The sequence below is a fragment of the Acipenser ruthenus genome, chromosome 10, assembly GCF_902713425.1.
Source record: "Acipenser ruthenus chromosome 10, fAciRut3.2 maternal haplotype, whole genome shotgun sequence".
Taxonomy (NCBI): domain Eukaryota; kingdom Metazoa; phylum Chordata; class Actinopteri; order Acipenseriformes; family Acipenseridae; genus Acipenser; species Acipenser ruthenus.
The window spans coordinates 34,467,388-34,482,649 of record NC_081198.1 but is presented as its reverse complement, the minus strand read 5'-3'; the positions used below and the strand labels follow the sequence as shown (position 1 = coordinate 34,482,649).

General features: G+C 39.5%; 1 protein-coding gene across 1 annotated transcript in view; it reads left to right on the top strand.

Moving 5' to 3' along the window:
• The window catches only part of LOC117403098 (obscurin-like protein 1), a 46,738-nt gene that overhangs the window by 814 nt on the left and 30,662 nt on the right, over positions 1 to 15,262 (top strand). The window contains exons 2-8 of the mRNA XM_059032069.1: positions 5,191 to 6,265; positions 11,220 to 11,489; positions 12,046 to 12,306; positions 12,801 to 13,106; positions 13,599 to 13,865; positions 14,499 to 14,774; positions 14,986 to 15,261. Coding sequence (XP_058888052.1) covers positions 5,251 to 6,265; positions 11,220 to 11,489; positions 12,046 to 12,306; positions 12,801 to 13,106; positions 13,599 to 13,865; positions 14,499 to 14,774; positions 14,986 to 15,261 — 2,671 coding nt within the window. The 5' untranslated portion in view covers positions 5,191 to 5,250. The remainder of the gene's footprint in view (positions 1 to 5,190; positions 6,266 to 11,219; positions 11,490 to 12,045; positions 12,307 to 12,800; positions 13,107 to 13,598; positions 13,866 to 14,498; positions 14,775 to 14,985; position 15,262) is intronic.

The window sequence follows — 15,262 nt, the reverse complement described above, 5'->3', positions numbered from 1 at the left end:
TAAGAATACTACTAAACAAACATACATATATATATAAGTTTGATTGAATGTTGCTAAATATTACCAAATATGTTAAGTTATAAATGTTTAAACTTGTTTAATACTAAAGTTTAGGAAATTAAATAGAATCGAACACCCCTAGTTGCTATATATATATATATATATATATATATATATATATATATATATATATATATATATATATATATATTGTATATATATAGCAGATGCTCTATTCTTTTACTGATACTCCCTCTATGTAACTACAACTGAAATCTGTGTAATCGGGCATTTTCTAATGTCGTATTTACACTGATCACCATTCACAATTACGTTTTTAATACATGTGATCATGCATTAATTACAGTAGGTTGCGTAAACAGGGTACTCTAAATCTACTCTAAACTAGATAAGGTCAGTTGTTCCCTCCGTGGTTGTCTCTCTATCTGTACCTCCAGCCATCATTCTGTATGTCACATTACATTTTTGTAAATACCTGGAAAAGCTCTTATCAAACTGTGATTAAACATTGCTAAGTTTTATTCTACATTATTCTGTACATACTGTTATTATATGTCTTCAACTTTTTCATCATACCGACAGCTCCAGTTTTGAATTTCCAGCCATGGTGAGGGAGGTATGGTACTTGTTTAGATACAAGTAGTTTGAACTAAGTGTACAACAGTGGATAAATGTCCAAGAGGTTTAATTGTAAAGCCTTCATGATATTGGGTTTATTGCAGGATATCCCGATTCTGTACTGACAGTATAATGTAGGCTACACACTCAGAATCGCTACAGAAGTAAGCGGGCAGTCAATTCCACTGCTGAATAATAGAGTAAAAATGTCATTCAGCAGGTACAGGTAAACAATTGAAGACCAACAACACTATACTCATTTCTGGTCATTTTGAAATCTGATCAGTTCCAATATAGCAAGACACTGACAACTGCTTAGATTGCTAGCACAGCATCTTTTAATAAGACATCTTCTAGTTATACAAAAAATAAAATTAAAAAGGACAAGCCAGCGGATAGTCATGAGTCAGGGCCAGGCACTGACAGGTAACGACTGAGGATGAATCTACAGCTGCTCCAGTCTCACTTCTTAGAGTTTCTCCAGTACATTGCCTTGATGGCTTGGGACAGTCACAGTCAGTATGTGCACGAGTTCAAGGGTTTTTTTTCGTACTTGTACTTGTTTATATACCAGAATAGAAACACATGTAGGAACACCACATCAATAGGTAAGATACAAAAGACTATACAGTGTTTCCACTGAAGTCTGATGGCTCTATTAAAGATCCTGCTGATATGTGCAAACAGGTGGTACGCATGTGTAACAGTCAAAGGGCTAAGTGTGAGAGTACTGACCTTACATCTTGTAAGCATAAGTAACATTATCACTGTTTCTCTTATCAGTAAATATATCCTAAAATTGGATTTAAAATCCTAGTTGGTAATGCATGTCAGCATACTGATACTGTAATAGAATGTGTATTGGATCAAACCATTTTTATGTCAAACTATAAAAATGGTACCACTGTGGTATCATTCTACTAATGACTCATAGATGCACTTTGTAGTACAGAACAAAGGTGGCTATATTTCAAACAGGTGTTTCTTGATAACATTTTACAGGAAACAGTAAAACTGAAATGGGCTTTAACCCTTGCAGTTCTGAAAAAGAGCTCCTTTATATTAAGTATACATGAGAACACAACACATTATTTTATTATTTTTTTACATATATTTATACACTATCTCAGACTGGGACCTCAGAGTCCTGTAAGGCTCCAACGTGATTTTCGACAGCATATTAGGGCACCAGTGTAGAGTAGTGGTTAGGGCTCTGGACTCTTGACCGGAGGGTTGTGGGTTCAGTCCCAGCTGGGGAACACTGCTGCTGTACCCTTGAGCAAGATACTTTACCTAGATTGCTCCAGTAAAAAAAAAAAACACCTGTATAAATGGGTTATTGTATGTGGAAAAAAAAAAAATGATATCAGTATAATGTATAATGTGATATCTTGTAACAATTGTAAATTGCCCTGGATAAGGGCGTCTGCTAAGGAAATAAATAATAATATGTTATAGGGCATTAATATAAGAACTGAAAGGGTTAAAGCAACAAGTTAAGTATGAAAAAACAATTTTTATAAACCATATGGGGCCCTAACTTTAACAATCACTATGACATTGAACAGGAAGACAGGTTGCTCAGGACAGTTTTGAATGTTCCATACTGGTAATGTTAGGGTAGCTCTAGTTTTCCTTTGTTTTTTTAGGGGAGGGGGTGTCTGACTACGCCCTTACGTTAGGGCCTCATCAAAGTACTAGGATTAGAAGTGTGTTTTCAAAAGGCTGGCCTTCATAAACCAACCACAGCTGAAAGCACAGCTGAGCGTCCACCCCCCCCCCCCCCCCCCCCCGACTTCATTGGAGATATTGAGGCCAATTCCTTGCTGTTGGTCAAAGGCTAACTTAGTGCGGAACTGCTGCTGCTTGTGAGACTATTTCGTACAATTTGTATTTCTATTGCCTAATTAATTGGTTCTCCATTACCTCTCTGTACCAAAATCACAACTTTCCCTTTCAGAATTTACCTCAGGACCGGGCCTTGAAATCTCATTGCTTAATGAGAGCCTTTCACATTTTAGAGTTGCAAGTACAAAGCTTCTACAATTTGATCTAAAATAAGAAATTGGGCATGTGTAATAGCCAAGGTTTTAAAAACTTTTATAATTAGCAAGCAACAAGTGTCACATGTCCCTTTTGTTATGCTGCTTATTTATCTTTTAGATGTTTGATGGAAGAACCTTTTTTTTTTTATCTTCCAGTGGGGTCCCGTTACCTGTAAGACAGGAAGAAATGTATAGTGTTGTGACAGGAAACATGAGCTTTAAGCATTGCCTTCACCCAAATCTAAATCAAAGCAAGTCTGAGAATGTTTTTTATGCTTGTGAAGTGTTTTTATGCTTTGGTTATTTATATTATTATTTATTTCTTAGCAGACGCCCTTATCCAGGGCGACTTACATTTGTTACAAGATATCACATTATACATTATTTTTACATACAATTACCCATTTATACAGTTGGGTTTTTACTGGAGCAATCAAGGTAAAGTACCTTGCTCAAGGGTACAACAGCAGTGTCCCCCACTGGGGATTGAACCCACAACCCTCCGGTCAAGAGTCCAGAGCCCTAACCACTACTCCACACTGCTGCCCATATATAGAGAATAATACATCTCGATTGGTGAAAATATATGAGAAATAGAGCAATTGTGTCTAAGAATCCTTTTGGGAATGCTATTTACTGATGCAAAAATCAAGGCCATGGGGGTGTATATGTTAACTGCAATGGTGCTAGTGCAAAAGCTACAGCTTTTGAAATGAAGTGTGTGTGTGTTTCTGAGTGTGCATAGTGGGTGTGTGTTTTGTGACACCCGAGACAAGACTCTAGCAGCTCTTTAATTAGGCTGACTATAAAAAGCTCTTTCCCACTGAAATACAGGACCAGCTGTTTAAAATCTGTGGTGGCTTCTATGACAACAGGAAATTAGACATTCACCTCTAGACAGCAAGTTCTTTTCAGACTGTGTTGACCCATATAGCCTGACTTTGAAAAATAGATACCTTTACGATATTTTCGTGAAGAAACTAAAAGGACCATTATAGGACAGAGCATACCAGCAATGACCACAGAATGGGTCTGAAGCAAATATTGCCCTATTGCAGCATGGTAGCACATATGAACTGATATACATAAGCGCTTAACATTGTTGAAAAGTGGGGGGTCAAACATCAGACAAGCAGGGGCCTGTGCCCACTTTTATTTACTCAAAAGCGTGCAGCAATATCACATGTAGATTTAATATGACATTCAGATTTAAGCTAATGTATGTGTGAAAAGACACTTCTACACAAAGAAAATCATCTGTGTATATCATGGAGGTCATGTTCAAATTTCAAGTTGTTTTTCCACGAGAGCCAGTTTTCCTTGCAAAGTCTCAGGTACAATGCTAAATAAAGGAGCTGTAGACAAGCATAAGATTAATATTTTCTATGAAGGAAATTTTGGCAACTATCAAGTGACAGGAACATGTATAGTTTGGCAGAAATGTCACTTTTCAAGCTAAAAAATAATTTATTAACATGCATCCTTTGCAACGCTAGATAGTATAAAAGGGGCAGAACAGCAAGTAATGTCAATGTGGTAAATGTCAGGGGGTGTTTACTAAAGCTTTGAATAATCTTTCTAAAATGGCCAGTCCCAGAAGACAAAGCAGATTGTATTTAAGTCCTGATTATAAATTATTATAGGACACACTAAAATACAATTTCGTGGTATTGTATTACCGTGGTACATCCTTTCCTAGGTCAGCTTTGTATTCCTTCTACTTCATCAGAAAGCAATGTTGTTGACAGTTTGTTTACATTTCACCAAGGGTAGTTTTAACTGTGAAACACTACATGTAGGCCTCACTACGGGTCAGATAGGCATTCTCTTGTTTATACAAGACATCTTCCAGCTTTTTATAACTTTAACTTTTTATATAGCAAACGTTTTAAATCATCTGTACTGTATCATATTGAAGCAATTAACTATTAACATGGTCAGCTGCATACCATATACCACCACAGCCAAATAATGTTTCACACATTTTCATTGTTTTAGACCATGGAGTGATCAATCATGGTCAACAAAGATACCATGGTTTACCAAATAGAAATAGATATCCGTGAATGTTGTCCTATTTTAAAGAAACTCCTTGGTTTAAAATATGAGCAACAACCTTCTAAATATGTAAAAAAAAAAAAAAAAATTCTATGGATACTACAGGGACAGTAGTCAGCATTTTATAGGTCATATCTCGTCAGTTATCAGCAGAGGCAGAGGGAGTTCTAGAGAATCTTTGTCATACAGTAACAGGAAGACTAAAACTACATCATGCATTGCTAGGTGATTTCACCCAAATAAATAAAGCTAACAGGCAACTGCATCCAGGAACATAACTATGCCAGCCAATTTATGAGGTGTTGATAGAAAGTCAGTTATGTAGATAGACCGACAGATAAATGGAAATCTCATTGTCCCAGTTGCTTGCTCCTGAAAACCTGTGCTAGAAGCAAGAGGTGACAAGCCAGTCAGATGGTGAGGTAACCCTTTGTATATATATTAACAGGTTTATGAGACTGCATGTCTGAGGAGTTCAGCGTGAGGTTAAGCTGGCCAGCAAGCAGTGATGGACGTGTTTGGCGGTGCCCCACGCTTCCTGGCATACCCTCGCCCCCTGGTGGTGCAGAATGGCACTGACGCCGCGCTGAAGTGTCAGATCGCTGGGGACCCACGGCCAGCCGTCATCTGGGAGAGGGCCAATAAGAAGCTCCACCCTGATGGACGTTACCGCCTTTTTGAAGACGGCAATGTCTACAACCTTATCATTTCCAGAGTGGGGGCGGAGGACAGTGGGCAGTATATCTGCAAGGCCAAAAACAGCATTGGGGAGACCTACGCCGCAGCTACTCTTAAGGTCGAGGGAGAGGCGCAAGAGAAGGAGTTACGAGAGGAGAACAGGCCTCGCTTCCTCATCAAGCCTCTCTCAGTTCGAGTCGGCCGAAGTGAAGATGCCGTCTTCTCCTGCAAGCTGTGGGGCAAGCCCCGGCCGGAGATCATCTGGGAGAAGGATGGCAAGAAACTGAATGACATTTTCGAAAGCACTCACTTTAGCATCGGCCACCAGGACGGGGGCTGGTTCCAGCTGAAGATCTTCCAGACCCGGGCCCCTGATGCAGGAATCTACACCTGCCGGGCCAGGAATGAGTACGGTGAAGCGCTGGCTGGAGCGGTTTTGTTGGTGGACGCTGGGCCTGGACATGAGGAGGAGGCAGCAACCCGTAATGGGTATGCCAATGGTCACTGGAAACACCATCAGGGCAAGCGTGGTTCCAGGTTTAACGGCACTCACAAGATTGAGGAGCCTTCGCCCAACTCAGCCAAAGTGAAAATGTTCAAAGTTTCGGAAGGCAAGCATGCCAAATTCCGTTGCTATGTCACAGGGAAACCCAAACCAGAGATTGTGTGGAGGAAGGATGGTGTTGTGATAATGTCTGGGAGGCGGTATCTGTTGTATGAAGATCGGGAAGGCTACTTCACGCTGAAAGTGCTCTACTGTAAGCAGCAGGACAATGGGCTTTACGTCTGTGCTGCCTCCAACACGGCAGGACAGACCCTTAGTGCTGTGCATCTCAACGTCAAAGGTAAGCCCAGCATCATATAACAGGGTCTTGGTTTAGATGGTGGGAGGTTGCATGTAAAGCCTTGGTCTCACATTTTGGGTTCTGAAAGAAATACATGTGATGGCAATCATTTATACATATCTTTTAAAGATTATTTTTTTAAAGGTACAATTCATATAACCGTAAATCATTTTGTAAGGGCAGTAATTCCCCAAACTGCCACTTGGAAAGTTTTTACTATTCGTAGTTTTATGACAGTTTTATTTTATTCTTATTTATTTATTAGCAGACGCCCTTATCCAGAGCGACTTACAATTGTTACAAGACATCACATTATTTTGACATACAATTACCCATTTATACAGTTGGGTTTTTACTAGAGCAATCTAGGGAAAGTACCTTGCTCAAGGTTACAGCAGCAGTGCCCCCCACCTGGGATTGAACCCACGACCCTCCGGTCAAGAGTCCAGAGCCCTAACCACTACTCCACACTGCTGCCACTCAGAGTGCCACTCATTATGTCTACTGTGTCAAGGGTTGTCAGGCTTATCTTTCTTCTCTGTATAACACTTTTTGGAATATGATAACTCATGAACATGTGAATGGACTGGCAGGCTGTTTTGCGTGTAGGCTGATTTGGTGCTCTAGACATCTTTCAAGGGATGACTGACACAGGGGAAAGATCATGGCAGGCTATCAATGTTCCACATACTGGACATAATCAAGTGTTGGATTTGTACATTAACATTCGTAACTCTAGGAGTATCAACATATTTATATTTTATTTGCCTTTAGTTTAGAGAAAGAGGGACAGGTATTAAGAATGAATAGAATTAAGTAAATATTTAACAGAAAGATAGTCCACTCTGAACAGGAGCATCCTAAGGAAAGAGCGATCAGTTCACTCACAGATGTGTTCAGTCTATGTGTACATACTTTGAGTCCTTTTAATTATGACTTAAACCAGATATAACATCTACTGTATACAATTGGTAACCAGTGTTTCTGGTACTGTAAAACAATGATCTAGTTTTCAATAGTAAATGTATTTTTTTTATTCTTAACTATTATACAATAAGCACTCATAAATAGATTGTGGAAGTAGAAGGCAAAATGTATTACTTTTTTATTTTACTCAAAAATAGTTAAAATAATAAAGAAAACACCTCTTTCTCAGTATTTTTCCTTACCTACAGTTAGTAAGTGAAAATCTCCATTAAAATTCTACCATAAAAGAAATGTTCCAATAGGACCAGCTGCCAGGGAAGTATGTGGCACTTTTACTTAAACCGCCAATCAACTAAAACATTAATGAGATCTTTTAATTGCTTAAAGACCTCTGTGGGTGCATTCATAGTGCTGCGAGGCACATCTCCATTGACATACTAGAGATTCCACACAGACCGTTTGACCGATCTTTAGCAGTGTGTAACATTGGTGGGATTGGATTCCTCCCACATTGCACACAGGGATAGGTCTGTGCTGTAGTAGACATGTGGCTCCTAGCACCAAAGAATAATGAAATTTGACATTTGCTGCGTAAGACCTTGATGGTGATTTTTTAACAGTCTTTATTATGTCACTACTTGCTAAATAGTCTTATTAACTAAAAGAAACAGCCCTCCAGTTTTAGCTACGGAGACATTTGTCAAGGAGAAAAATAATGGAAGTACACCTACAGAAGAGGGGGTAAAACCAAAATAAAGAGGAAGTAGGAATTTACCTCAGCTAAGTATTCTAGTGGAAAAAAATCACATATACAAAAACATGAGATTAGAAAATTCAGCCAGTGGTAATAAAATCAGAAACCAGATGAATATCAGACACTGTAATAGATGCACTGAAGACTTATGCAAAATAAAGAATCAAAAACACATGTACACTATTTAAATACAACTGAAAACATGCATATACACAGCGTATACCACGGCTTGCATACTAATGAGCCGCTTCACACTGAATAAATCACTAGACTCCACTACATTCTAAATTCCATGACAAGCTGCCATTTTATTTGTTATTGGTTACAAAACCACTGCCAAAAATTAGTGACATTCCACCTATTTCCTTTAATATATTTAGTGATGAAACTCCACATAACTGGTATAATACCAACTTTCTGAGTGAAGACAGCAGTGACCAGCGCCTGAAAAACATAAATAAAATAACTGCACCAGCAACTGTCAAGAGTAGACACATAACCGTAGATGAGGAACAGCTAAATGAAATAGAAGAAAACATTAAAAAAAGGAAAAAACACTAAAAAAACTACAGCATGGGCTGTTTATGTACTTAAAGACTGGTTTAAAGAAAACAATATGGACATTCATTTTAAGGAAATAAGTCAAAATAATCTCAACAACATAAAGCAATTTTATGCCAGTGCAAGAAGTTAAACTGGGCACCAGTATTCAGTCTCCAGTTTTATAACGCTGAGCTGGACTAAATAGATAGTTTAACAGTAGAAGTTTTAACATCTCTGCTGACAGCAAGTTTAAAACCAACAAGAATGTATTCCTGTCAGTTATGAAAACTTTTAGAAAAGCAGGTAAAGACAAGGCCAGACACCACCCCCTGAATTACCAGCCTGGATCTGAAACGTCTGTGGTAAACTGAGGCAATGTCCCCTGACACCGTGGTCGGATTGGTGCGTAAAGTCTGGTTTGAACTTCAACTTAATCTGGCACGACTTTGACATGACATGAGGGTGTTCGACAACTAACAAAAACATCTTTTGAGGTCTGAAAGGATGAAAACTGACTTGAATATGTGTGCCTCACATATAACGAGGACACAAACTCACCTGAAGATATAGCTTCAGCATTCATGGCAGCTGCTCCCCTTACTTCCTCAGTGTCATTTAAATCCTCGCCCATAATCAGCATGTGCTCAGTCATCTAGTTTCTAGTGAGATTCCACTTTCGATGCATAAATTCATAATTAACAGACATAAGCAATTTATTTTTAACACACAAACAATAAATTAACTTAAATTAAATGTGGGACTATATTACACTGCGGATGTATACACAATAAAAGTTTCTGGTTTTGTCTTAATTTAAAATGTGTTTTAATTATTTTTCATCCCCCAAATGACAGGTAGCCATGTTATAAGTGGCATAAACCACTTCAGGCCGCGCGGTTCCGATGATATATCCCACTTCTGGAATGGTATATATCATGGGAACCGCACAGCCCGTCTTGGTTTATACCTTACTAATATCAGGTTGTTTTTAACTGGAACTAGATATAAAAAAATATCATCCAATGAATGAAACTCACCAGAAGGAAAATCTTTGTTTGTGTTGGTTTGCTGTAATGTTGGGTGTTGATGCACATCCAGGGAGCCAGAGTTGCAGTTTAAAAAGCCGGGTTTTTATTTTATTATTATAGCGTTTAACTTCAGTTTAACCAAAGCATAGCGGTAGGAAGCATAGCACAAATGAAATGCACCCAGAAATAAACTTTCATAACAGGTGAACATTCTTTTATAGGACTTATTACATTATATAGGTTTTTCCCAAAAGAAGTACATTTTCGCATTTTTCGTGCTCAGGACAGAATCGTGCCCCTGGTTATAATACATCTGTAAGTGTTAGGTGGCTACCACAAGTTCTCACAAAGCACTGTCTTGATTTTACAGCGCTTTTTGATAACTGTTGTGAAAGGCGCGATATAAAAACTCATTGTATTGTTATATAAGTTGAGAGTGTTTCTCCAGCACTCTTTGTATGACAGACCCAACAAAGCAAAGAATGCATGAGAAATACAATCTCAACTTGATTATGGGGTAGCCACTGCACACTTATAAACATGCATAGTTAAAAAGTGCTACAAGCATGACATTCCATTCATCTCAAATTTTAAGTGTGCATAAGACCCATCTTCATTTACAATATATTTTGCTTTTTTAGAACATAAGAACATAAGAATCTCAAATCTATAGATCTCAAATCTATATATGGCGGATCCCTTTATTCTAACTTGGTAGGAACAACTGTCACTCTCCATCTACAGTGATGCAACTGCAGCATGAATTCATTTCTACAGGGGGGCATGCTCTGTACTGTAAGTGATAGCTTACCACTTAAAGACTTGTCCCTGTGAAAGCAATACCACATTACAGGCAGGGTCTCAGTCTGTGAAGGGTAGTTTATCCCAGTGCATTAACTGGCTAACTCCGACATTGCTAAATTTAGTGCCTGAATCATGTTATCTGCAATGTGGCTGCTGGATTAGAAGCAGTCTGGGCAGGGGAGAGGGGATAAGGCAATCATTCTTTGGTTTTGCAGTAGGTGTTTTGCCCTGTCAGCAATGTTGACCCCTATTTCCTATCTTTCATTACGCCCACCAGTGGAGGAAGGCTCCTCAGTCGTTACATGTTTACTGACATTCCAAGCATCCCTTGGACCGCAGAGATCCTGCATTAGCTTTCCCCATGTTCCCATGCATTTACTGTTTTATTTGTGTAACATATCTGTGGAGGGGTGGCGCCTGATCTGAAATGCACTTCCAAAATAAAAACAGGAGGCCCAGTGCGGTATTCTTAGTCACGGCAAAACCACAAGCCGAGCAAAAGCCTGATTCTCTACTCCAGACCTTTTTAGTGTTTTTGATGATCAGCCCTCTATCTCCTTTGTCAACTTTCATGTAGGTAGTCCACCTGTCAGCTGCAGTAGCATTCCTTCAAATAGAGACTGTGCTCTGTAGGTAAAGATCTTGTGGGGAAACATAGGAGTGTATTAAAAAGAATGGCAGCATCAACTAACCAAATAATTATTGTATCATTACCGGTAACCTCCAAAATAGCACAAAAGTGACTAAAATTTGTGTCAGAGAGTTAAACTGACTATATTGCAGTTTCAGTTTCAAGCATTAGGTATGAGAATAATTATTGTTTTAATGTTTGTTGTCTATGCATTAGCTATACGGTAGTCAGGCACTTACATATCATTCTTTTCTTCTTTGCCTCCAGAGCCGGCAGTGCGGTTCAAGCAGCCCCTGAATGACGTGGAGGTGCGTGAGCGACAGCTGGCTGTGCTGGAGTGCGAGGTGTCTGTGGACACCGTTCCTACCACCTGGTACCTGGAAGATCGCCGACTGCAGGCAGGAGCAAAGTATGGCATTGAGCAGTGTGGTACAGTGCGCCGACTCACCATCCGAGATATTGGGGCAGATGATGATGGAATCTATCTCTGTGAGATGGCAGATGGAGGGCGGAGTATTGCTGAGGTGTCTGTCAGAGGTAAGCAGGCCACATATCCACTGGGGCGTGCAATGTGTGGCCCTCCCTTGACATTCTATACATACTGTATAACAACCTGCCTACTTACTGTGACGGTGTCTTTAACAAAACAATTATGATTAATGGACCTTAGTGCACAGGAGCAGTAAGTAGTGAGAATATTATAAACGTCAAGGAGTTGACTAACAATGTACTGTGTCTGGATTTTGACAAGTTTAGTATTTGCATTACATTATGCACCAAGAAAGTGCAATAGTATTATAATTAAATATAGATAACTTGCATTACACTTTCCCCATTATACAGACTATTCAGCCATTGCCCATACTTGTGGATCTTTAGTTTGCAGTTCTGATTCTTAGTTGCTAGAATCAGACACAGTGATTGCTTGTTGCTTGCAAATTACCAGGAGATACAGCGATTGCAAAAGGATGCTGGGAGGTATAGTTCTTGGGAATCTACCAACAGCCTTTTGTAATCGCTGTGTCTCGTTCTGCCAACGTGAAGCTTAAAACATGCAGATTGGAGATGAGGTTGTTTTTGTATATGTCTTTAGGTACAATTGTGCGCAAGCTTCCCCGGAAGGTGGATTTATTAGAAGGGGAGAATGCTGCTTTCTGCGTGGAGGTTGAGGAGGAAGAGATGGACATTCATTGGTACAAAGATGGATTAGAGCTTCGAGAGACGCACCAAACCATCCTCAAATCCTTTGGCAAAACCCACATTCTCGTCTTTGTCAATGCAACACCCCAAGACTCCGGGATTGTGACTTTTGTAGTGGGCAGATCTAAGACTTCTTCCCAGCTCCGTGTCAAGGGTAAGGAGATCAATTTAAAACTGCTCAATTTGATGCTGTATATATAGGGTGATTCTTAAACAATGTGTATATTACTACTAGACTATCATGGCAGACAGGATCTTATACAATGTATATTGTGTTAAGCAGTACAGTATTTTCAAAGTAATCGCTAAAGTTTAAGCAGTAAAGGCACTGTTTTAAGAAATCTGTTTCATTTTCAAGTGTATAAACAGAAACATGATGGTTCTTTGTACTTTAGGTAATGAAAAGTTTGAATCTGGAGTAAAGACATAACCAGCTCAGGTTCTTGTTTCTCGTTAAATCAGGCAGCTCATTTGTGAAGTTGTGAGTATATACAGTAGATGTGTCTATGATTTAAAGGTTTCTAACTGTTAAAACTAAAGTATTAAAAATCAAAAAAATATTATAAATGATACAGTAATATATAGTTATGTAGGGAAATTCACCTTAAAAATACCTGTCTTTAAAAGTCCACTTGTTCATCTCCTTAGCGGTCCGGCAGTCTCCACCCAGTTGCCCGGTGGGTGTGCAGATGAACACGGAGCGTTCGAACTCAGCGTTGCTGTCCTGGGTCCCTGCACACGATTCACGCAAGAACCCCCCCACAGGGTATGTGCTGGAGAGGCAGGAGGTGGGCTCCCAGGAGTGGCTGCAGTGCCTGACCACAGACCTAGCCAGTGCGGTAGAAATCCTGGGCGACAGCGTGCCCGCTGAGGCAGACTACCGGTTCCGCATCTGCAGCGTTAACAAGTATGGCAGGAGCGGCCACGTGGAGTTCTCATCAGTTGTCCACCTAGGTGAGCAAACTTTCTTTGTTAAGAGTTAATAAGGACAAGGCGCAGTCTCTTTTGTTAAGAACAACAGGTAGGCAATATTTGATATGTCTGTGATTAATTGTCCCAGAAAACAAATACTTAAAAGATGGTAGGAGGTGGATGGAAGTGGATTGACATAGAAGGCATGGTGGTCTAGTGGTTAAAGAAAGGGGCTGGTTATCGGGAATCAGGCAGTGTGGTTCTGAAAGTTCTAAGCTGTGCTGGTATTGTGACATATTGCTCCCTCTTTTTTCATCATTTATAATAAATTTTAACCTATATTACAACCAGCCAACTAACAGCTAGCTACTATAGGCCATGAAAAAGCCCAGTCATTTGAATACTGTGTCAGTTATGAGTAAGTAGTTACCAAATAATGCTAAACACAATACCCAGAGTTTACAACATAATTAATTACCATATAATTACACTGTATGGGGTAAACACATGCTCTATTCAATTCTCTCTCCATAGTGCCTGTGGCTCGGATAAAAACCCCTCTACAGGATGTCCTGGTGCCTGAGGGCAAGGATGCTAAGTTTTCCATTGAGCTGTCTGCCCTGGTGATCGGGACCTGGTTTTTAAATGGTTCCCAAATCCAGGAGGATGAGAGGTACACCATACACCGCTCCCGTACAGAGCATTCCCTGCTTCTCAAAGCTACGAATCCGTCTGATAACAGGTCTGAAATCACCTTCATTGCCTACGGAGTGAGGGACTCGGCAATGCTCTATGTGCAACGTGAGTTATCAGCATGACAGTTCTAAGCCTTTCACTGTGTTTACATGACTAACTGCAGTCAAAGTTACATTTGAGTGCCCATCAAAAATAATGCAATATAAAATCTTGGAAATAATGTTATCCATTTCAACATTTAACTGTATTTGGAAACCATGAATAGTCTAGTGGTAAAGTATGGTACCTTATTATTTATCAGTAAGTTGAATTTTATTTCATACATGAGCAATTACAATTGAGATATTATTAAAATCTGAGATAGATAAGCGGGAATAAGAAAGTTAGTTACTGTATATATATATATATATATATATATATATATATATATATATATATATATATATATATAAATGATATTTTCTGGAGTATATGGAACTGAATTTACTCACAATGATTATCCTCATGCATGGAATAACTACAGTAATCCAAGAATGTTCATTGTTTATCCTCTATATAACTCACTAAAGCTTGCACACAGAGCCTATGGTATTCATAGTGATCACTGTGTAATGTGAATTACTAAAATGAAAATCAAATGTCCTGCACATCTTAATTCAAAATTGTGGCTGAAAAAAAAGTATTTTAAAAGTGGTAAAAGCTAGGTAATTCACTAGATATTAATTTCTCAACTTGTAGCTCCACCAGTGAAGTTTGAGTTTCTACCAGAGATGGACCGCAACAAAAAAACTGAAGCAGGCAGCCCTGTTGTCCTGTACTGTGAACTCTCAGACGCCAATGCGCAGGTCCATTGGTACAAGGATGGGGTGGAGTTACACACACAAGAAGGAATTCACGTCCAATCAGAAGGCACCATGAGGAGGCTGGTCATCCAATCAGCAGATTTCTCTCATTCTGGGGAGTACAGGTGTGATGCCATTGATGATGTCCTCAAATTTAACGTGGAGGTTGAAGGTGAGTGAACGTAGTCTACAATATGCTAATCCCTTTCAATTTGTGTTGTAAATGTAATTGCTCATGCTGCATCACTGGTCTTGATGATGTCTTATTGTTGTCTATACTGTTGTATTTTGTTGCATTGACTTTATGTTGAAACTAGTTCTAGTTGTATCAAATACAGAAACAGTAGCACAAATCTAAAAAAGATTATTTAAACCACCTGTAGCTCCACGGGTGAAGTTTGCAGCACTTTCGTTGATGGACCGCCACAAAAGCATTGAATCGGGCAGCCCTATTGAGCTATGCTGTGAACTGTCCAACCCCAACACTCAGGTCTGCTGGTACAAGGATGGAATGGAGCTTCACCCACAGGATGGGCTTGATATCCAATCAGAGGGCATCAAGAGGCAGCTGGTCATCCAATCAGCAGAGGTCTCCCACTCTGGGGTGTATAGCTGTGACGCCGTTGATGATGTCATCAAATTTAACGTGGATGTTGAAGG